Source organism: Acinonyx jubatus, chromosome D3, assembly GCF_027475565.1.
Source record: "Acinonyx jubatus isolate Ajub_Pintada_27869175 chromosome D3, VMU_Ajub_asm_v1.0, whole genome shotgun sequence".
Taxonomy (NCBI): Eukaryota; Metazoa; Chordata; class Mammalia; order Carnivora; family Felidae; genus Acinonyx; species Acinonyx jubatus.
The window spans coordinates 16109530-16133313 of record NC_069392.1 but is presented as its reverse complement, the minus strand read 5'-3'; the positions used below and the strand labels follow the sequence as shown (position 1 = coordinate 16133313).

Here is a 23784-nt window from a genome sequence, read left to right as displayed (position 1 = left end):
CCTCTCTCTCCCTCTCCCCCTCTCCCCATCTCCCCCTCTCCCTCCCTCTCCACCCCCCTCCTCTGTGTGCATGCACACGTTCTCTCTCTTAAAATCAAAAAAAAAAAATTGTCTATAACTTCTCTCATTCCACGATAGCCACCATGAATATATTTTTACTTATTTATTTATTTTTATTAATAATTAATTAATTTTTAAATTTTTATTTATTTTTGAGAGAGAGACAGAGACAGTGCAAGTAGGAGAGGAGCAGAGAGAGAGAGGGAGACACAATCCAAAGCAGGCTCCAGGCTCCAAGCTATAAGTTTACTGGACTTTGAGCCTGATGTGGGGCTCAAACTCATGAACCGCGAGATCATGACCTGAGCCGAAGTCGGACGCTTAACTGACTGAGCCACCCAGGAGCCCCTATTATTTATTATTTTAAAATTTATATCCAAATTAGTTAGCATATAGTACAAGAATGATTTCAGGAGTAGATTCCTTAATGCCCCTTACCCATTTAGCCCATCCCCCCTCCCACAAACCCTCCAGTAATCCTCTGTTGTCTCCGTATTTAAGAGTCTCTTATGTTTTGTCCCCCTTGCTGTTTTTATATTATTTTTGTTTTCCTTCCCTTACGTTCATCTGTTTTGTATCTTAAAATCCTCATGAGTGAAGTCATATGATACTTGTCTTTCTCTAATTTCGCTCAGCATAATACCCTCTAGTGCCATGCACGTAGTTGCAAATGGCAAGATTTCATTCTTTTTGATTGCTGAGTGATACTCTGTTGTATATATATACCACATCTTCTTTATCCATTCATCCATCGATGGACATTTGTAGCCACCATGAATATTTTAGGTGTACTTCCTTCCAGTATATTTTTTGCCCAGTGCTCAGTTGTCCCCCAAGATTGCCCCTCGCAACTGTGTGACTCTGTTACTGGCATCTTCCTCAGGTTTAGCTCTGTTCAGCTCCTTGGGGATCTCCTGTTCCACATCTCAGGGGTCACCGGGAAGATGACCACAGAAACTGCCTCTGAAGATGATAATTTTGGAACTGCCCAGTCCAATAAGGTGCGTGCCTCGAGTTGGTTTTCCACCCGTAGTGGTGGTAGGGATGTGCCCTGGTACACATGCTCCGGAGGCTTCACCACCCTGCGTTCTCCCTTCTTTTCCACTGCTGTAGGCTATCATCACTGCCCTGGGGGTAGATCGGCGGAACCGGGTGTTGGCAGGGCTCTACATGGGCCGCTCAGACACCCAGCTGGTTGTGCGGCAGGCGTCCCTGCATGTCTGGAAGATTGTGGTCTCTAATACCCCCCGCACCTTGCGCGAGATCCTGCCTACTCTCTTTGGGCTGCTGCTGGGTTTCCTAGCCAGCACCTGTGCAGATAAGAGAACCGTAAGTTTACTGGACCTTGCTTCTGACCCAGCATCAGAGGCTAGGGTCCCTAGAGCCCCCTATCTAAGAGAACATTTATTTATTAGTCATTTAACAGTTACTCTTAAAGATAAAACAGCCAGTTATTTTGCCTTCAAGATGGATTTATTGAGGCAATAGCAAAGAATTGCAGTTTGGGACATGTAAGCCATGCAAAACTATAGTCAAGTCCACTGAACAAAAGAGTGGAACACCCTATAAAAGAGGGAAGGGAGGGTGTCGGGAGGGCTGTTATAAACAAAAAGTCTCTTGGAGTAAACTGGGAGTTTGAAGTGTAGTGGCTATTCATTGGCTCAGTTGTGACTGTCTCTCATTGGCTGGGCTGTTGGCCGGTGGAGGAGGAAAATCTTCCTTCATCCTGCTGGGCTAGTAAAGTATATGCTTTTTCCTGTTCGGTCTGTAACATTCATCTTTTCCTTTTGGGTCTGTAGTTGATGAAGAGTGGTAGGGTGTGGGAGTGCCCTTTTCTGGCCTCCTGACTCCATTCTAAAGGAGGTTTCCTTTTATTAATGTTCACACAACAAATATTTATTAAGCACCACTATGTGCTAAGCAGGGGCCTAAAACCTGGAGATGTAATGGAGAAGAAGAGCAGCCTTATTCTTTTCCTCATGAGCTACACTGTGGTAGAGAAGATGGACGTTAATCAAATAATCACACAGACAGATGTAAATACAGCTATAGCAAATGCTGCGTGGTGCTGCAAATGTGTGTAACAGGCCTTTGACCAGTGGGGGAGGGGGGGTCAGGGAAAGCTTCTCAGAAGAAATGATGCTTGAAGATAAAAGATGAGTAAGTACCCACCAGGTGAGGTAGTGATGAAAGCCAATTCCAGACCAGGGGAATTGTGCTTTAGATACAAGGGCAGGATGTGCAAAAGCCAACAGAAGCTGGGCGGGGGCTGCTGGGTCTGGAATGAGAAACGGGTGAGCATGTGAGATGAGGCTGACCTGGGCTGGGGCAGGGGCTGGGTCAGGCATGTTCTCTGGGAGGAGGGGCCCAGCCTGGGCTCATGTTTGCTTCTGGCAGTCCCCTTTGACCTACTCCCAACCCCCATCTCTGGCAAGCAAACTGCATATTTGGCTAAAGAAGGGTTTGTGTGAGGCCTCAGGGGAGATCGTTTATTTTTTTTTTTTCCTTAAAAACATTTGTGCCCTATTCAGCTCCCCTTGGACAAGAGCACGAGGTGAGGTGACTTCTAGGCTGTAGTTATCAATTTAGGGAAATTGACTCTTGACCAGGCAGCATCTGATAAGTTTCCTATTCATATAGAAGGTGCCAGCTCTTGCTTTAGGTTGTGTAGGTGTGTGTGATACAAAGAAATAATTGTATTTTTTAGTGTTTTGCAAGCACCCTGGCGGTTCTTCAGGGCTAATGGCATCTGGGGAAGTTAAGTCCAGGGCCTTCAATCTGGAGTCGTCTTCCAGGTGCCCTGGGGTTTGTAGGGCATTGATGTCCTGGCTTGATCTCTGCTGACAGATTGCAGCAAGGACATTGGGCGATCTCGTCCGGAAGTTAGGGGAGAAAATCCTGCCAGAAATCATCCCCATCCTTGAGGAAGGCCTGAGGTCTCAGAAGAGCGACGAGAGGCAGGGTGTGTGCATCGGACTGAGCGAGATCATGAAGTCCACCAGCCGAGACGCTGTGAGTGTCTTCTTAGGGCCTCGCGGGTGACCTGACTCAGAAGGCTGGGGGCAGGTTCCAGGAAAAGCCGTATCACTAGGGACTCCTGAGTGGCCCATAGAAATTGGTGATGATCTTTTTCTCACCACTACTGAGGCTTCTCCAGTTTAATCCCTTTTGTGTCACTACTGCACTACAGTTAAAATGTGCAGTGTCCTTGGCAGGGAAGGGAGGCCGTGCGCATGTGCGTGTGCTGGTGCTGTGGGAGCGGGAGGGCTGCACACGTTCTTACAGGGAGCAGAGCAGATGAGTGTTACGCTCCCAGTGGGTGGAAGTGTGTCGTTTCCGACAATGTTACCGTCCCATAGCAGCCACTTTCAGGGGGCTGGCGATCTTTGCACTCACTTTCCTTTCTGAGGGTGATCCTCAAAACACGCCTGGGAAACAGATTGAGCAGGCATAGGGCTCTCAGTTGGCATAAAAGTTACAAAGTGGCTGGCTAGTCAGAAACGTTAAGCATGTGGCCATTGCTGATTCTCTGATCTACTGGCACCTTCTGCTGAGTGTATCGGTAGAAGTATTATATTCACTGGGGGTTTACGTTTGCATTTGGCAAAGAATGTAAATAAATTCTGTCACCAACTAGAGTTGCGATTCATGGAATAGTTACTGAGTCCTCTCAAAGGCTAAGACCTTGCCGGCGGTGAGGCCGATACATAATCAGTCCCCCGATTCTGTTTGTAGTGCGCTCTGCTTCGGGGGGACCGTTTCCAGAGGGAGCAGAGCTATCCTTGGCCCCACAGTAGCCCCAGAGATGCCACAGAGAAGCAATTTTTTGAGTTGAGTCTTGAAGGACTTGGGAGTTTTCCAAGAGGATGAGCCAAAGAAAGAATCAGGGGAGAGGGAGCCATGCCATGCAGGGCCTCACCGTGGGAAGGAGCTCTCGTGGGAGATGGAGAGTATCTGGAGAACTCACTTAAAATCCGACTCCTCAGGTGGAGACTGCGTATCCTCTCTACGTTCGTATGCTTGCTCATTTTCAGTGAGAACCACTAAGTTAAGAGTCAAGCCAAGGGATGCTGGTGGCCTGGCTAGGCCAGAGGTCCTTGTCCATCTCCCCTTGCTTGCTTCCACTCCTTCCTTGCCTCTGCTGCATCAGGTATAGTGCACGGATTCCGTTGCAGGTGCTGTATTTCTCTGAGTCCCTTGTACCCACGGCGAGGAAGGCTTTGTGTGACCCTCTGGAGGAGGTCAGAGAAGCAGCGGCCAAGACCTTCGAGCAGCTGCACTCCACCATTGGCCACCAGGCTCTGGAGGACATTCTCCCATTTTTACTGAAGCAGCTGGTGAGTGGATCTGCCACACACCTACCAGTTTGGCTTTTACTGTCTCTGTAGAAGCAAAATGCAGGGGGGCTCATTCTGCCAAGGCAGCCGCAGTGTGGGCCCCCCAAGGGAGTGGGTGCAGCGGGCTCAGATTTGGCTCTGTGCTTCTCCTTCGATAGTCAGTAAATGTGGGTGCGGTAGGAGGAAGGGAGGAAAGTGGTGAAGGAAGTTGGCGGTGGCTGGTCTAGACAGCAGAGCTGGGGACAGGAGCCAGCTCCTCAGCATTGCCCTCCGTGCTCCTGTGCAGGATGATGAGGAAGTGTCAGAATTTGCCTTGGATGGTCTGAAGCAAGTTATGGCCATCAAGAGTCGTGTGGTGCTTCCCTACCTCGTGCCCAAGGTAATCCCACCCTGCAGCAAGCACCCCCTGGCCGCGGCTACATGATTATTTCCAGGCCTGCTATGGAGACCTTTTGGACTCAGATGTTGGGGAAGGCTGGTGGTGGGTGTAGGGGGCCCTGGAGCAGACACTTAGCCCTCAACAGTGGCCATGGGATCTCCTAGAGTCTAGCACGGTGGCCAGCATGGAGCGGCATTCATTGAGCTGACCTTGTTCATCATTCTACAGCTGACGACTCCGCCTGTCAACACCCGGGTGCTGGCTTTCCTTTCGTCTGTGGCTGGCGACGCCTTGACCCGTCACCTTGGAGTGATCCTCCCGGCAGTCATGTTGGCCCTGAAGGAGAAACTTGGGACTCCGGACGAGCAGCTGGTGAGTGTCACGATTACTCCTGGCAGCTTTCTGTCAGCTGTCCTGGCCTGCCCCTGAGGAGCTGTGCTCAGTCTGGGTGTCCCCTGTGGTTTCAGGAGATGGCCAACTGTCAGGCTGTGATCCTCTCAGTAGAGGATGACACTGGGCACCGGATCATCATCGAGGATCTGCTGGAAGCCACCCGAAGCCCTGAGGTGGGCATGAGGCAGGCTGCCGCCATCATCCTCAACATTTACTGTTCACGCTCGAAGGCTGACTACACCAGCCACTTGCGGAGCCTGGTGTCCGGCCTGATCCGCCTCTTCAACGACTCCAGCCCGGTGGTTCTGGAGGAGAGCTGGGATGCCCTGAATGCCATCACCAAGGTGAGGGGACTGCTGACTGCAGCAGATTTTGATTATAGACCATGCCAGACGCTTGGAAGATTGGACTCTTAAAATAGGCCATGACGTACCTGTCAGCCAGCTTCAGCATTTATCAATCCATGGCCAGTCTTTCTTATACTCCCCCCACACTCTTCCCCCTGAGGTATTACTTTGAAGCCATCTTGGGAGGGCTGTACTCAGAACCCTGACATCCTCTCTGCTTTTTCCTGGCCTTCCACAGAAGCTCGATGCTGGCAACCAACTGGCACTAATTGAAGAACTGCACAAAGAAATCCGGCTCATAGGGAATGAGAGCAAAGGCGAGCATGTGCCAGGGTTCTGCCTCCCAAAGAAGGTAAGCCAGGGCATCGTGAGGGTGCTGTGTTCATATGGCCTTCCTCCACCTCCACCCGCAGTCCCGGGTCTGTGGTAGAGCAGCTGACTTAGGGCCTTTCACGGAAGCGTGTTTCTTTCCCACGGTGGCCATATGGGGATAGGGTCTGTGCTGCCTTCAGTTTAAGTTGTGGAGGCCACCACGGCCAGAGCAAGTGAGTCACAGAGGAGACAGCAGGTATACCTATGTGTGCTAGGCCCACCAGAGCTGTTACCTTCTCATCACTGCCCTGTCAAGACTATTCCTCAGCCGGCACCCTCTCAGGCTGTTACCCTGGCACCAGAAGCAGTCTCTGTCAGGGAATCACAGAGAGGATGGCTGACAGGGGTGTGTGCTTTGGATAGGAGACCCCTGGACCCAGTGCCTTTGAGATTTGACTGTCGTGTGTGGTTCTCTCGTCAGGGAGTAACCTCCATCCTTCCAGTGTTGCGGGAGGGCGTTCTGACTGGCAGCCCGGAACAGAAAGAGGAAGCGGCCAAAGCTTTAGGTTTGGTGATCCGCCTGACCTCAGCTGACGCCCTGAGGCCCTCCGTGGTCAGCATCACTGGGCCTCTGATCCGCATCCTGGGGGACCGGTTCAGCTGGAACGTAAAGGCAGCCCTGCTCGAGACACTCAGCCTCTTGCTGGCCAAGGTGAGCCACTGACACATTCACCTCTTGGTCCATTTGGGTCTTCAAGAACTGATCTGTCTGCCGGTTGGTGTCATGTGGCAGGACGTTGAGCTTATTATGGAGAAACAGCATGGCAGAGGGAGTCGAGATGCTAGACGCTAGACTCACACTGTGCCAGAATGACCTTGGGAAAGTATGGTAACCTCTGAGCTTGTGCCCTCACCCTTGATTTGGAAGTGATTTGGGGCCTAGAGAAGGTGGTGTCAGGTGGTGCCTGACGCATCCTGAGCGTGCCAGACTAATGCTAGTTGCTGTTTTGTGGGTTGTAAAAATTTTTTTTAATGTTTATTTATTTTGAGAGAGAGATCGGGGAGGGGCTGAGCGAGAGAGAGAGAGAAAGAAAATCCCAAGCAGGCTCCATGCTGCCAGCACAGAGCCCGATGCGGGGCTTGAACTCACAAACCATGAGATTGTGACCTGTACCAAGATCAAGAGCTGGACATCAAGAGTTGGACGTTCAACCGAGCCACCCAGGCGCCCCTGCTCGTTGGTGTTTTTTGAAGAACTGTTGGTTCAAAGGAGAAAATCCAAGGCCACATAATTGCAATTACACAGTTTACATATATTTCCGTTTTTTATTGCTGCCTCATAAAAAGGGATGCAAAGGGTCTGATGAGGGACTGAAAAGGAAGTCTTGAGAGCAGCTGGAGTAACTTCAGTGTTTGCCAAAAGCGTAAGAAGCAAAGAGCCAGCATGTTAACCATTTCTGACATTTTACGGGGCGATAATTAAGTCCTTTAGGATTTTAAAAAAATTATAAGCAGAACTGAGATTTGTTGTTATAAAAACAATTTTTTTTTTTTTTAATTCTTACTCGAGGTTTGGAAACAAAAGCAAGCTTAAAATTTGTAGCTTTTTTGCCCCTTTTGAGGGAAAGATGTGGGGAGCGTCTTCCCAGATAAGATGTGGCATTGTGAGCATCGGCCTTATTCTATGGAAGATAGTATCTTTTTTAAAAAATTAAGTGTCATTTTCACCTGTGTTCTGTGCTGTTCTTTTCTGTGGTGTTTTAGAACTCTGTGTACAAACGGAGCCCTTTCCTCCCAGAATTTGTCCCATAGGCCCATGAGTCGATGTCATCTGTGGCCTGATGGTTCCTACCTCCTGTTTACCAGCTTCACTCCATGGTGTGCCTCCCAGCAGCCTGCAGCCCCTGACCCCAGTATTCTCACACTTCCAAACAGCTGCTTTGATTTTTCCCATTTAGGAAGAAGTAAATGTTCATTCTTGGGAGGGGTGACTTTCTGAGGTCATTTGTTTCATAGGATTGTTCTTAGGGCTCAGTGTCAGTGCTCAGCTTGCATATCTATTGCTCAGAAGATGATACCTGCCCGTACACACCTGGTCCGTTGCCCTGTCTTGGCATTGGAACAGGTCTTCGGTGGGGCTGACAGCCGTCACCTGCGCTGTTCTTTCATGTATTTGGAGATAGAGGTTTCAAGTTGCTTGTCCGTGTGGACTGGTCTCCACTTAAGCCAACCAGTGGCTCCCTTGGAGGTGGTGATAGCGGGGCTGAGCAGGACCTGTCCGTGCTGGCTGCCCTCTCTGCGGGAGTATCTACTCCTAGCCTGTGTGCAAGAGCTCATGGTGGTTTCTGATTGATTTCGTATCTGTCGCACACTGTGGCCTTGGACTCCACCACACCCGTAGTTTCTTATGTGGGTTTCTCAAACAGGTCGGGATTGCCCTGAAGCCATTCCTGCCCCAGCTGCAGACCACTTTTACCAAAGCCCTGCAGGACTCCAACCGGGGGGTACGCCTGAAGGCTGCTGATGCTCTGGGGAAACTCATCTCCATCCACATCAAGGTGGACCCCCTCTTCACAGAGCTATTGAATGGAATCCGTGTCATGGAAGACCCAGGTGTCAGGTGAGGTGCTGCTGGGGCAGTGTTGTGGCTGTGAGGAGGCCAGGCGGATGCTGAAGCCTCCTGGGGCCGGGCTGGGCCTGTGTGGGAGGGAGCAGTGGTGAAGAAGAGCGAGGGGTTTAAGTTGGATGCGTTGGTTCTGTAGGGACACCATGCTGCAGGCCCTGAGGTTTGTGATTCAGGGAGCAGGGGCCAAAGTGGACGTGGTCATCCGGAAAAACATTGTCTCGCTCCTGCTGAGCATGCTGGGACACGACGAGGTATGGCTGCAGGTGGATGGCAGGGCTGGTGGGCTCTACTGGTTCCCCTTCTCTTTGCTTTGGTCGACATGTCTGTTTTGTGTTAGAAGAACTGCTGCCTGCTCAGTGTCATAATCACTCCTGATGCTCCTATCACTCTTTATGGTTTAACAGGCGTTTGGTTGTGAGGGAGACAGGGCGGGCAGTGTTGGCATTGGTTGTTCTGTTTCACAGATAAGGAAGGTAAGGTTTTCACAGGAAGGTAAGTAAGGAGCTCTTGTGAACTTACCATGTAATCTTAAACGAGCCACTTTCCCTCTCTGCCTTTCCTGTCCCTGTGTGTGAAATGAAGACATTCGTTTATTGGTTCAGGAAACATTTGCTGAGACAAAGGGTCTTTCGCAGAGGTGAAGCAAGCATGGTCACAGCCCTTAAGAAATTTGGCATCTGGGAGGGTGCCTGGGTGTCTCAGTTGGTTAAACATCCAACTCTTTATTTGGCTCAGGTCATGATCTCACGGTTTGTGAGTTCAAGCCCTGCTTCGGGCTCTGCTCTGACAGTTTGTAGCCTGCTTGGGATGATCTCTCTCTCTGCCTGTCTCCTGCTTTTTCTCTCTCTCTCTCTCTTTCTCTCTCTCTCACCTTAAATAAAATAGAAAGGAAGTTTGGCATCTGGTGTCTGGGACACCAGGTCGGAGGTCTTAGCACTGTTGGAGAGGGTGAGACTTGCCTGGGGCCATGCCCTAGCAAGGTGGAGTCAGCCACAGTCTGAGCTTTGGGACCCCCGGTGCTGTCTCCGTTCCAGCACGGCCCTTCCTTTCCCAGCCTGGAAGCGTGTGTTAAGTACTCGTTGGCTGCCCAGCGACTGAGTCTAGATAAGAATTTTCTCTTTCTCCTCTGACAGCCCTCTGTTGTGGGGTTAATCTCTGGACTGAGCCTGTGGGTTCACATGGTTTGCACTTGTAGCGCACTCAGTGGGGCCAGCCCTTGTTGCTGCTGGGCTTACCACGGCTGTGGAAATCTGGCCTCATTCCACCTGCTGCTCCCTGACTAGAGCCCCCCCCCCCACCCTTCTCTGTGAGGGTTTTTACAGGGCCATGCCCAGTGCAAGAAAAAGTTAGTATTTAGGCCAATTTGCATTTCACCACAGTGGAGCTTAAAATAGATCCTGTTGGAGAGAGTGGGCGTCAGAGAGAGCCAGCTTTAGCCTTGCTTGGCACCTGGGCTTCTGCCTGGAGCTCAGAGGTGCAAACAGTGGTCTGACCATCTTCCCCCCAACTCAGAGCTTCCCCTGGATCAATGGTGGCCAACCAGGGTGCCAGCCTGGCATTAGCCACTCAGCAGGTCATTAGTCCTTGGTTGGTGGGTTGGTTTGTGGTCTGTGTGCACATCAGATTGGCACTTATTAATAACACAGTATGTATCTTAAAAATCCACTCCCTTGCTATCCCGTGATTAGTTGGCTAGGGAGGAGCAGCAGGGAGCAGGTTGTGTATCTGGCTTTGATTTTGACAGAAAATGCTCAGCTTTTGCTTGTCCTCCTTAGGTTGATTAGTGGCTTCATTCTGACTTCCCTATGACAAACCTGAATAAGGGAGGTGGTGCTAGGGCACTGACACAGTAGAGAGATTCCAGGGTGTCGCTCTGGACACAAGATGACACACAAGGTTGGCAGGGGAGCGGGGCTGGAAGGAAAGGAGCTCAGAGCAGTTCTCTAGCTGACGTCCAGTGATGTGGGCAGGGGCCGCCCCTCGCTGCCTCCCAGAGCTGTTGATAGGAATTGAGATAATACGCGGAAAATGTTCTGACTTTCTAAGAAGAGAGGTGCTACGTAAATACGGGTATTATTGCCATTGTGATGATGATCACCATATGCACGCACACTGGAGTTTTCTATAATTGAGAGAAGTGCTGGGTGTGTGGTTGTTTGCTCCACGCCCAGTGGCGGCTGCCATGAATGGCAGTCCCGCTCTGGCAGCAGGAGCGCACGTGCCTGGAGTGGGGACAGGAGTCTGGAGTCGCCTCGTTCTGCCTTCTCCCCTGCCCTCCATCCTGGGCAGTTGCTGGCCCCATTGACCTTGCAGCTGGTGGTGCAGCTCACGCCGGCTTTTGCTCCCTTCTGTGCTCTGTCAGGACAACACTCGCATCTCCTCGGCCGGCTGCCTGGGTGAGCTGTGTGCCTTTCTGACTGAAGAGGAGCTCAGCGCTGTCCTTCAGCAGTGCTTGCTGGGTAGGTCTCCTGTGCACTGGGGACCCCCTGCAGGGCCTTGTCTCCCCTTTCCCTCGGGGGGGGTCTTCTGGCAGCTAGTCTCTCCTTGGGGAATCCAGCTCTTAAAACAAAATGGAGTTTCCAGTGGTCCTATAGTCCCTTACGTCTCTGCTCCGGGAATGTGGCTGCGAGTCTGAAGCAGCTTGAGAGAGACCTCTTCATAACGTGCCACATTGGGCAGGGCGGTCCATGTGCAGTGGACTGGGATTTCCATTGGGCTTAGGTTGGGTAGGCCTGGGGGCTGCATGGCTGGTAGGGGCATAGTGTAAAGTGCAGGTTGACCCGGTTGTGTCCTTCCACTCAGCGGATGTGTCTGGCATTGACTGGATGGTTCGGCATGGACGGAGCCTGGCACTGTCTGTGGCTGTGAACGTGGCTCCCAGCAGACTCTGTGCGGGCAGGTATAGCAGTGAAGTTCAGGACATGATCCTCAGCAATGCCATGGCAGACAGGGTAAGGCTTTGGGGCAGCCACACCCCTCTCCCCCTCCCTAGCCCAAATTCCACAGCTGTATCCTTGCTGACACTGCACAAGGGGCGGGGGAGGGGCTCTACTGCAGACTGGGCGGTGAGAGGCCTGGGTTCAAATTTTGCCTTTGCCAGTAACTTTCTGTGGCCTTGGACCACTACTTGGTCTCCCTGGGCCTCAGTTCTGTCATCTGTAAACAATGAGGAGTTTAAGTAGGAGTGTCTAGAGGTCCCTTCCATGTCAGAAGCTCTCTGAACCCTGTTCTTGGGAAGCAGTGCACACAGGCTTTGTTTGCTTCATAGCCAGGAAGCAAAGAAAGCTGTCTGCAAGAAAGCTGTCAAAGAGTCTTGGATGTGAAGTTGTGTGTGTGTGTGTGTGTGTGTGTGTGTGTGTGTGTGTGTGTGTGTGTATGTATAGCAGGGGTGCTTATATGAGGGGCCAGTGTCCTGGAGGTTCCTGGGGATGAGACAGAGCCTGGCCCTGCTGCTCCGAGGAAGGGGCAGGGTGCTGTGCCATCCAGCTCTTTCCTGTCCCCACAGATCCCCATCGCAGTGAGCGGGATCCGGGGCATGGGATTCCTGATGAAGCATCACATCGAGACAGGGGGAGGACAGTTGCCAGCCAAACTCTCCAGCCTGTTCATTAAGGTGAGTAGGGGCAGCCTGGCTTGTGAGAAGGACCCATGTCCAAAGAACACTGGAAGTGTGCTGTGTGACTGTGTTCTAGGAGTTCTCTGCGGAGAGCTCTGGGAGGTCTCTGAACCCTTGGGAGTGGAACACAAAGTGATTCTGTGTGCTTTTTTTCCTCCGGAAGAGTGCCTGACTTGTCAGATTCTCAAGTAGACCTGTAACCCCAAATCAAATTAAGAATCACTATTTTGTTGTTTTTTTTTTAACTTTTTTTTTTGTTTTAATTTTATCCTTTCTCAAAAGTGTACTATAGTATCATATTGTGGTTTAGTTTGCATTTGTTTATGGCTAATGATGTAGAACAATTTTTTTTTTGAGTGCGAGTAGGGGAGGGGCAGAGCTGGGGAGGGAGAGAATCTTAAGCAGACTCCGTGCCTCACATGGAGCCTGATTTGGGGCTTGATTTTGCAACTGTGAAATCAAGACCTGAGCTAAAATCAAGTCAGACACTCAACTCACTGAGCCACCCAGACGCCCTGATGTAGAACAATTTTTATGTGCTTATTAGCCATCCCCACATTCACTTGGTAGAGTGTTTATTGATGTCTTTTGCTGTTCTTAAAATTGTGTTTTTTCTTTCCTAATACTGAAGTTTTGAGAGCTGTTTATATATTTTGCACATAAGACTTTAAGAACCACTATCTGAGGTATTCCTTCCAGGCATCTGGATTTAGTAAAATTTGGGACAGACCTGGGTTCAAACCTTTTTTTTTTTTTTTTTAAATGTTTATTTTTGAGAGTGAAGAGAGAGTATGAGTGGGGGAGGGGCAGAGAGAGAGGGAAACACAAGATGTGAAGCAGGTTCCAGGCTCTGAGCTGTCAGCACAGAGCCTGACGCAGGGCCCGAATTCGTGCTGGGTTCAAATCTTAGTAAGTCTTTTCTTCCCTGACTCCTTTTAGCTGGCATGGTGCTTATTATTGTTATTGTGGTGGCTGCAAGGTGTCAATTAGGAAAGCCTGGGAGCTGGACACTGGGGACCCTGCTGCCTGTGTAATAAAGCAAGCTTTTCAGAAATTGTGCACACAAATCAGAGCGAGAATCTGCATTTTTAGAGGTGTGGCTAAGTCTGAGACTCTGCCTTTGTAACCAGTTCCTGGGCGGTATCAGTGCTGCTGGTGTGTGGACCTCAATTTGAATAGTGAGGTTCCAGAGGGGGACTGCCCCATCCTGCAGACGCCTGCAGCCCTGCTGAGAGTTCTCAGGGCCCCTGTTAGATTGAGCCCATGTAACAGCATCACCTTGCATGCAGCTGTTCATCAGTGTTTGTTTACTGAAGATCCTCTGTGTACCTCGCTGGGCTAGACCCTCAAGGCATAGAGGTGCATGGAGCAGACAAGATCTGTAGAGTTGGAGGTACACAAAAAGCCTATGGGGATGAGGAGGGCCCTAATTTAGAGAGGGTTGTTATGGGAGACCTCTATGGGCTGACACTTGAGCTGAGGCCTGTAGGAGGAGAAGGAGCCAACCATGTGAGGACCCCCGGGCAGGCACATCCCAGGTTGTGGGACCAGTCAGGGCGGAGGCCTGAAGGCGGGAAGGAGCTTGGTGTCCCCGAGGAAGTGATAGCCCTGCGTGGACCAAGAGTAGTGAGAAAAAGGGAGAGAGTAGCATGAGATGAGGTGGGAGAAGGAGATGGGCTGAGTCAGAACCTGTCACTGCCCCCCCCACCCCCAAGATGGGAAAGGAAGCCATTGGAAGCGAGCATTGGGGTCAGTTTCTGGATGAAGAGGGAATGTCAGGGCAGAAATTTGGGCTTCCTTGAAAAACAGATTGGATGTGCCTAACTAAAAGCTTATGGTCTTCTTAGTGTCTGCAGAACCCATCCAGTGACATCAGGCTGGTGGCTGAGAAGATGATCTGGTGGGCCAACAAGGACCCGCTGCCTCCCCTGGACCCCCAGGCCATCAAACCCATCCTAAAGGCTCTTCTCGACAATACCAAGGATAAAAACACTGTCGTGAGAGCCTACAGTGACCAGGCGATCGTCAACCTCCTCAAGATGCGGCAGGGCGAAGAGGTGTTTCAGGTGGGAGCCTGGGACTGGGGTGTCCCTCCAGGGCCTGCTGTGGGTGCTCGGCACACGGCTCTACTGCATGGTAGTCTTTAAGCATCATATTCCACCACCTCATATGCTGAGTGTCGAGAGGCAGATTGTGGTCAGGTGACTGGTCTAGTGCCTGAAAACATTCCTCTGTTCCTGTGGTGTTCAGGCTTCTTTCGGCAACAGAGCCCTGTTTTGGAGAAATCCAAATAAAGTCTCACTTGGCATCTGAACGTGTGGAACGGATCCCAGGAGGGAGCCCTGTTCATGCACTCCTCTCCCCACCATATTTAGGGCACTGAAAGCCCTTCCACTCCCCGCCTCAGCACATGAAAAGCATGAGGTGTGGTTTTCTTGGCTTCCCAGGGATCCATCGGACTCCCCTTATTTTGCCGGAGTCCACAGCAGTGCTAGTTCTGAGGTTAATGTTCATTTTTGCCTTGGCTTGGAGAAACCTGAAGCTGTATTTTCTGACTACGTCTCCTCATTTCCATCTTCCCCACAGGCCCTCTCCAAGATCCTGGACGTGGCCAGTTTGGAGGTGCTGAATGAGTGCAACCGAAGGTCCCTGAAGAAGCTGGCCAGCCAGGCCGACTCCACAGAGCAGGTGGATGACACCATCCTGACCTGATAGGCCCAGGCCCCGCCCCCCGGGCTCCACCTCTTTGTTCAATGTTTTCATTTTTGAAAATACGTTTGTTCCGATGGGGAGCTTAGGAGATGGCGTTCCCAGAAAGTATTTTAATATTTCAACAGACCACAGCCAAAGCCTTAAATCAAACCCACACACAACTGAAAATTGCCTCCTCCATCTCTCACCCTTTTCTTTGGAGAAGAGACAAAAGCACATGTGTGAGCCTCACCAAGTGGTAGCCAAGAGCTGATCATCCGGCTGAGCATGGCTGGGTCTGGAACAGGTGGGGTCAGACTTCTGGATCCTCTTCTCCTGTGCTTGAGTTCTGCTTCGGGAGCCAGTGCTACTAGCCTTTGCCTAGATCCTGAGTGGGGCACTGAACCATGGAGGTCGGCCTGGTGTGCTGTGTCTTGGCGTGGCTTTGCCATGTTGTGTGGCCCGATTGGATCTGACCCCTGTCAGGTGAACATGACATACTCGCAATGCCCTGGCAATTCACAAGTCGGGGAGGGGTATTGGTTTAAATGCAGGTTGTTTGAAGGAGGAATGTTTTAATAAAGGCTTTGATTTAATCTCGATACAAGCAGATTTATAAAAATCTCCAAGCATCCATTAAACATGAAGCTTTGTGCATCAGGAATAAGGCGACACTTGCAACGCTCTTGTGAGCACCGGCAGCATTCTGACTCTTGGGCATCTCTCCTGCTCTTGGAAGTCTTGTAGAGATTTATGCACTTCTCTGTCCTGAGCTTGGGTCCTGTGATTTCACTGAGCATAGAGAAGGCAGGGGTTGAATTGGCCACTTGCCTGTTCTGTCCTGACTCAGAAAGGTGGGGGAGCTTCTGGTAGTCAGGTGTTAAAGAGAAGTCCATCCCTTCTGCAGAGTAAGAAAGAACCACATTGCTGTAGTTAGAGGACTTGCCGAAGGAAAGAAAAGTTGCAGTTCAGCATCTGTCTCCTTTATGAATGACTTCCTTCCTCCTGGTTCTTAGAAGGCTCGTGATCCACATGTCCTGTCTGACGGAGCACGCCCTTCTGGGCCCAGTGACGCAAGTTTTTCTGGGCTGTGTCCCTGGTCACAGTATGGAATAAACCTCTACCGAAATTACTGGTCAGAGCTGTAAAAGAAAGGAAGATTAAATGTGGTAGCGAGCTCATTTTGTAAAAAGTCTAAAGTGTTCTATCAAAAAAAGCAAGGCTTGGCTTATTAATGCAGCAAAGGTAGAAAGTAGCCCTGTGACTCAGCACTTCTGATAAAGACAAGGTGACCTCTGAGATACTTCTGATGAAATCCTTGCTTTCTATGCCTGAGCCTTATATGTCATAGGACTTCCTATTTTCTTGTAGCAGGCATGGTCTCAGCTGGCTCAATGTAATTGTAGACTCCCAGGGCGGCAGGGGACCTTGAGAGGTTGGCTGAGTCAGTCCCAATAGCCAAAGCAGCCAATGGGTGCAGCTTTTGGTAGCCATGGGAACTGTTCCCTGCTTCTGGGATTCAGATGGTCAGCAGTGTCCTCTCAGTTCCCTGGGGCGTATGTCCAGCAGGCTGTGTGCACATGTGGTCACCTCTACCAGTTAGCTCTGGCGAGGCAGATGAAGTTTCTGTGTGAGGGGGGTGTGGCTGGAAAAGCTCTGGTAAGCCCCTGAGGGATAGTCTTCAGCGTTTCCTCCAGGATCTCAGAATAGATGCTTATGTCCATCTCAGACGTTCAGCCCCCAGTATGAAACTGGGAGGGAAATCTGATGTACTTAGAGGTGGAAGACACTCAGTAAGCAAAATCCAAAGGAAAAACACCAGGTTCTATTCCAGAAACTGGAGGAGGATGAGATCTCTCTGTTCAGGATGGATGGATGGAGGTTGATTCACAGACAGAGATGACTCAAAAGCTCCCGGAGCATGTTGAATTGCATTCCCTGAGTCTGCAGGGAGGGCGTGGGTTCCTGGGAAATGAGCCTCGAAGGGCTGTCACAGGACAGTGGAGCAGGCACAGAAGACCCTCTCGACCCGGAGGGAGGCCTAGCAATCCTAGAAACAGCAGCCCTGGACATCCCGAAGGAAGTGGAGCTTGGCAGCAGAGAAGCAAAACTATTTGCCCTGGTGGTTGGTAGAGCTATTTCACCTTGGGCAAGCCGTCGGACTTCTCTGGGCCAGTTTTCTCATCTGTAAAATGAGGTATTTGGGATAGAAGCTCTAAGAATCTCTTGTTCTCAATGTTATAATAGTGATTATCACTGATGACATTTGGCATTTTTTTCATTTAATCTCCTCAACCCATGAAGTAGGTTCTCTTGTGGTTACTGTTTTCCAGAGGAAGGAATTTAGGGAGAGAAGTCATTCCCCTGGGATCATATGGCTAATAAATGGCAGTTTGTCCCCAGAGCGGATATTCTTGGCTTCTCTCTTCTGTGATGGTTAGTTAGGTACAAGCATTTTCTCTTTGTAGCAGGGCCTTCAGCCCCTTCACGTCTTGGCCCACATGGCCAACAGTGGCTGAGTGGCTCTGGGTGATTGGCCCAGGATCTACCTGGATGCCCTGCTGGCTGGTCAGTACCTCACCCCATTCACAGGACACTTGCTTTAGGAAAGACAGCTATTTTCTAAGACTTTCAGCGATCTCGAAGGAGGAGACTCCGATGTTTCTCTTCACGTGTCTGAAAGACATGCCCTGAGCTAACCCAGGGAAAACTAAACCGAGCCTCTCACCCCTTCACCTGATTCCAGGCACCTCTGGAATCATGGGCATCGAGATTAGTTTAAAATGTGGGGAGAGAATGACATGCTTTACAGACCTAGGCACCAAATGTACAGGTAAGTTCTGGCTCACTGCTGTGATGCCAGCTCGGGAGAGGGGCAAGGGACCTGCAGGATTGATTCTTCTGTTTGCAGGGATTTGAAGACCCCGTTTTGCCGAGCACAGATTCTGAAACAAGATTGGTGGTTAGGAATGTTTCTCTAAGTATGGTTGTGTGTGGACATGTGGTAAATTGCTTCAAGCCTTTCTGAATGAGAACAATAGGGAGAAACAGGAAGAGCCTCAAAAAACATCTAGGTTCTAAAATGTTTTCAAGGAAATGCAGGCAGTGCTTTCGTGCTGTATGGTGTTCTCTTGTGGAGCTGTGTGAACTCATCAAGGCAGGTTTGACCCTTCACTTAATGTTAAGTCGGGTGGCCCAGAGCATGTTGCTTTACCTGAACCCACATGTCCTCATCTGTACAGTGACAAGGACAGTCACAGGCTTGTCTGCAGTGAGCGAGATAGCATGCTCCATGAGGCCAGGCACACGGGAGGTACTTGCTTGGTGGGTAAGAGAGAAATGGGGGATGTCAATGGGAAAGGACTGAGCCATAGGCACTGTTACCCCAGTGGCGTGTCACAAGTCCTGAGCTCTTGTTCAGGAGTCCCTGCTGGGGCTGGAGTCGGCAGATGCTGTGTTAACTTTGTGAGCCCGAAGTTTTAAAAAGCTTATGAACTTAAAAATCAAATTCTTTTTGAGAAGCGATGACCGCTGTGTTTGGATGTGTAAGATGCCGAGTGAGGAGCGTGTCCATACGGGGACGGGGTCTCCAGGGTGCCCGGGCAAGATAGCCCTCTACTGTCATCGTTAGAGCGGTGCGTGGGAGGCCAGAAGGGACTGGTCCTTGTTTTATGAGGAGGAAAGTGGAGGTACATGTGGCCAGTTGGCTGCAGAACTGGGAAAAACCTATGTTTCTTGGTAGTTGGGTCACCAGGCCCCAGGGCCATCAGCAAAAGAAACTAGGCAAGTTGTTGGCATGTAGTTCTGTGGAGTGACTGGGTTTTACTCTTCATAAGAGATGGAGCCCAGTTATTTCATTGGGTGTTTCCCAGCTGCCCCTCAGTTGTATTAGGAGGGTTCCCTGCAGCCTGTCTGGTGGAAGGATAGTCTTGGTGTTAATGAAGCTCAGGAAACTGGAAAAACTGGTCCAAGGATTACTCCCTCTGTGGGATTTCTGTGTGACACTCCTGTGTGTGTCCACATGCAAAACACCAGTCACCTTCTGATGCTCTTCTGAGACCCAGTTTCTCTGGTTGAGATGGCATAAGCTGGTCGTAAGCAGGATTCGAGCCTTCTTACCGTTTGGACTCCCGTAAAGGGGGTGGGAAGCCGGGGTGTAGCAGTATCTAATCCAGCATTTCTCAAATATCTTGGCCTCAGGAACTCTTTACGCTTTGAAAGTATACACCCCAAAGAGCTCTTGCGTATGTATCTCTTCCTTATTGATATTTACCACCATACACATCTAAACTGGTCAACTTTGTAAGTTGTACTCCTTTAAAAATAATAAACCCGTTACGTGTTACCATAAGTAACCATAACAAATATAACAAAGTTTTCCAAAGCAAAAGCCATTTTAGTGAGGAGAGAAGCTTTGTTTTACATTCTTCACATGTCTTTAATGTCTGGATTTTCATGTCCGCTCCTGCATTCAAGCTATTGTGATGTCACATGTCACGTAGGCTCTGGAAACCTCCACTGGGTAAGAACGAGAGTGGAAAAAGCAAGTAACATCTTGGTATTAAGAGAAAATGTTTTCACTGCAGATTCTTTGAAGGGGTCTCAGGGAGCCCCGGGGGTCCCCAGGCCACACTTCAAAAACCACCGATTGGGCGCCTGGGTGGCTCAGTCGGTTGAGCGTCCGACTTCGGCTCAGGTCATGACCTTACGGCCTGTGAGTTCGAGCCCCGCTTCGGGCTCTGTGCTCACAGCTCAGAGCCTGGAGCCTGCTTTGGATTCTGTGTCTCCCTCTCTCTTTGCCCCTCCCCTGCTCATGCTCTCTCTCTCTCTGTCAAAAACAAATAAACGTTAAAAATTAAAACAACAACAACAACAACACTGATCTCGGGGGCATTAGGGTGGCTCAGTTGGTTAAGTAACCAACTCCTGGTTTCGGATTAGGTCATGATGTTCTGCATCCTCTGTCTCCATCTCTCTGCCCCTTCCCCGCTCATGTTCTCTGTCTCTCAAAAATAAACGTTAAATAAAAAAGAAAGAAAAACACTAATCTAATATAAACGATGAGGGGAGAGAAATCCTACTGAAGTGTTTGGTTGGGTGGGTTGGGGGTTGACCCTGTAGTTCTTGTGACAGACCCCAAAAATTGGTCCACACCCCATAGAAAGCAAACACGAGAGTTTAGCTACATTGTTTCTTTTTTTAAAAATATATATTTTTGCATTTATTTATTCTTGATAGAGACAGAGCACAGGTGCGGGGGGTGGGGGGGGAGAGGAGGAGACACAGAATCCGAAGCAGGCCCCAGGCTCTGAGCTGTCAGCACAGAGCCCGACGCGGGGCTCAAACTCACAAACTGTGAGATCATGACCTAGGCCGAAGTCGGACGCCTAACCAACTGAGCCACCCAGGCGCCCCTAGCTACATTGTTTCTGATGTTCCTTCCAACTTGCCAGATCTCTGTGTGGCTTCACTTTAATGCCACAGACACCAGTGCCTGCCATATGCTAGGTCCCGGAGAACACCGGGATGGCCCCTGCAACCAGGGAACTTAATTAATGTTCACTTGGTCTTGGCCACTGCGAAGTCTCACAGTATGGTATCGAGCATGTAGGCAAGAAATCGAGGCTGATTTCCAGTTCCATCAAAATTCTCTTTATTCTTTCCCCCTGGGACCAGTGTGTTGGAAGTGTCCCGTCTTGGCTTCTTTAAAGCCCCTGGCGTTCAGTTCACCTGCCTGCTCTGAATTCTCACTTGCCACCTGCTTTTACCTATTTACACCATAGAACATGTCTGCCTCCCTCACTACCTGTGTCAGCAACTTTAGATTCCGTTGCTGACCAGCCAGGTCCCTCCAGACCTCTGCCCCACAGACCTTCATCTCTCGCGCTGCTCCCCGGGGTCACCGCTGGCTGCCACAAGGCCTTTGGCTCCAGGTCCCCTCTTCCTTATCCTCCCAGCCTTCCCGTTGGTGACACACTTCCTGCCTCTCCTGTAGTGCCTTTAGCCCACGTTTACCCCTTACTACTCAATCCTCACGCCTCTCTGCCTATCCTCTGCTTCTGTGACCCTGAAAAACTTCACTCAACGCTGCTGTTCCCACCGCCACCACCACCACCACCACCACCACCACCACCACCACCGTCTTTTCATTCACTGCCCAACCTCTTGACCAAGGAGCACACCTGCCCACTCCATGGTGTCACTCTGTTCCCGTGAGCCTCTGTCTGCTGCTGTCCCCACTCTTCGTCTCCAGACACATATTTGTATTCCCTACCAGAATGTCACCTCCATGAAAGCAGGGGTTTTAAAGTTTAATTTATTGCTGTCGCTTCCCCTATGTCAGTGCCTGGTACAGGGAAGCTCTCACACATGTGCTGAAGGAGGGAACAACTTGTCTTGCCCTATTGTATCGTAAGCTCCATGAGGATGGGCCTTGTTTGGCTCATGTTGTGTCCTCGGTGCCAGCACAGTGCCTGGCACCTAGTAGGCACGCAAGTGTTTTCTGAATTAGCACCTGACTCCAGTTGCCAGGTAAGTTCTGTGATTTTTTTTTTTGGTTGCAATGCTGCTTTGTCTGGTTGATGTTTGCATATTGTCCTTTGCATCTGTCCCTTCCTGCTGTTGCTGCACACCTGAGCTTCAGCAGTAACCTCCCTGAAATCTCAGCAGCAGAAATCCACCGTGCATGCTTGCACCAGACTACTGTGCAAAACAGGTGGCCTCGCAAAATCTCATCTGTAAACTGGCTATTCAGAACAGCGGAACCAAGTTTCTCATCGGTGCATACCGATGCTATCTCAGGTCCCCACAGTTTATATCCATGTTCATATATAGTTTCTTTCTCTCTCTTCCTTTCTCTCTGTCCCTTTCTACCTAACTCTACCTACCTACCTACCTAGCTCCCTACCAGAACAAAGCTGGATTGTATGTAGTGGAGCATTTTGTGCCGTTTCGTTTTGTTTTGAGGGAGAGAGAGCAGCAGGAGGGGCAGACAGAGATGGAGAGAGAATCCCAAGCAGGCTCTGCACTGCCAGCACAGAGTGCGAAACGGGGCTCCGCCTCATGACCTGAGCCAAAACCATGTCGGATGCTTAACTGACTGAGCCACCGAGGTGCCCCTGCTGAATTGTAGTTTAAATAAATGTAAAATGTTATTTGTAGAGGAAATAATGCTGTTTCATTTTGGGGACACCAGGCACATATCCTGGCCTATAGGGAATTCTCTCTCAAAGCCAAAATTGATGATTCTCACAGGCGGTGACAGCGGCTGTCCAAATACACCTATCATTCAAGGCTTGTAAGTTCCAATTCCATCATGAAACCTTTATAATGAAATCTCTTCTCCATCATTCTAGCTAAAAGTGATAGCTCTGTTCCTCTGAAGTCTAGACTGCTTATTTGACAACTGTTTTATCTATTGCATTGTCTTGTATTTTTAATTCCTTATGAGTATGTCTTACCTCTGATAAGACAGCTCCTGGAGAAAAAAGGCTCTATTCTATAACCTGTAGCATATAGTAAGTAGTAAGCATTCATTAGTTACTGATTAAATGAATTAATGCCTGTTCCTTTCCAGAAGACACATGCAGGCAAGTCAGGAATCTGGTCTTCACAATGGCCAACTCTGCTCTACTTTTGAGTAAAAGTATCCTGTAGCCTGGTATCGAGAGGCTTGCCTTGGAAATGTGTGCAACAGGTATCTACAATAGGAAACAGCTGAAAGTATGAACGAGCCAGTGCAAAATGACCGTGGCTAACGGTATCAGTTGCTGTTTATCGAATGCCTGTATGTACCAGGTAATCTACAAACCTCTCTAATCCTCACAACTATTCTGTGAGGAAACGGGCTCCGAGATGTGATGTGACTTATCCCAAATCTGAAAGCTTTTAAGGGACAGAGCCAGGATTTCAAAGTTAGCATTTGGGGGCACCTGGCTGGCTCAATTGGCAGAACATGCGACTCTTGATCTCAGGGTTGTGAGTTCAAGCCCCATGTTGGGTGTGGCACTTGAACCAAAGTCCCTCTGACTCCAGAGCTGGTTGAGAAGATGAGCTGGAGTGGCCTCCTGCCTCAGTGGCTGGTCAGGGTTGAGTGTGCTTGCCTGGTAGCTACACAGACACTTTCGTCTTCCCTTGTATTTCTTAGAACTGCTGAATCAAAGGGGATCCCACTAACCTCTCCTAGACCAAGAAAGATCACTTTTTAAAAATAATTTTTTAAAGTTTGAGAGGGAGAATCTCAAGCAGGCTCTGTGCTGACAGCAGGGCTTGAACCCATGAACCAAGATCATGACGTGAGCTGAAATCAAGAGACTGAGGCTCAACTGACTGAGCCACCCACGTGCCCCCAAGGACCCCTTTTAAATGGTCATATGAAGTAATTCCTCTCCCAGGTAGTACCTTCAGATTCCAAGCCCATGTTTTTCTGACATCACCACACTCGATTCTTAGCTCCTGGAAAGAACCCTCAAAACTGGAGTATGATGCTCCATGAGCTGTTCAAGGATCTTCCCTGCAACATTGTTTACATAAAACATTACAAACAACATGAATGCCTATCAATAGCAGAGTGGTTAAAGTACAACCCTATGACCGCGTACCATACCACGCGGTTGTTAAATGACAGAACGTCCAAGCATATTGTTAAAAAGGCAACGTACATACATGTATGTGTTTGCACAGGCATAGAAAATTCATTGAAAGACATTTATTAGTTCAACAAATAGTTCTTAAGCACTTTAAGGTGTCCAAGGAACTTATTAACAAGAGTTAACTGTGAGGAATGGGTCTGAAGGAAAAACTAATTTGTATTTTTGGGTAAGCTTCTGTACATTTTGTTTTTTAACCATGAGCATTACTTTTTATAAAGTCAACATGTAAGTGATAAAACAAGTGGGAATATTCAACAGATACTTGACGGGAAAGGGACAGAGAGCTATAAGGAACTTAGGGATCTCTGCAATTCTCTTAAGCAGGATGGTGGTAGGAGCATCTCCCTTTTAGGGCAGGTGGGAACTTACTCT

At 49.6% G+C, this 23784-nt stretch overlaps 1 protein-coding gene across 1 annotated transcript in view; it reads left to right on the top strand.

The window, feature by feature from the left end:
- GCN1 (GCN1 activator of EIF2AK4) overlaps positions 1–15371 on the top strand; it is a 58321-nt gene extending 42950 nt beyond the window's left edge. Inside the window, exons 43-58 of the mRNA XM_027043943.2 lie at positions 944–1061; positions 1174–1389; positions 2908–3072; positions 4236–4397; positions 4684–4776; positions 5005–5148; positions 5244–5513; positions 5755–5868; positions 6310–6540; positions 8255–8448; positions 8591–8705; positions 10817–10913; positions 11257–11405; positions 11960–12067; positions 13918–14136; positions 14657–15371. Of these exons, the coding sequence (XP_026899744.1) occupies positions 944–1061; positions 1174–1389; positions 2908–3072; positions 4236–4397; positions 4684–4776; positions 5005–5148; positions 5244–5513; positions 5755–5868; positions 6310–6540; positions 8255–8448; positions 8591–8705; positions 10817–10913; positions 11257–11405; positions 11960–12067; positions 13918–14136; positions 14657–14782 (2521 nt within the window). The 3' untranslated portion in view covers positions 14783–15371. The remainder of the gene's footprint in view (positions 1–943; positions 1062–1173; positions 1390–2907; positions 3073–4235; positions 4398–4683; positions 4777–5004; positions 5149–5243; positions 5514–5754; positions 5869–6309; positions 6541–8254; positions 8449–8590; positions 8706–10816; positions 10914–11256; positions 11406–11959; positions 12068–13917; positions 14137–14656) is intronic.
- The last annotated feature ends 8413 nt before the right edge of the window (positions 15372–23784 follow it).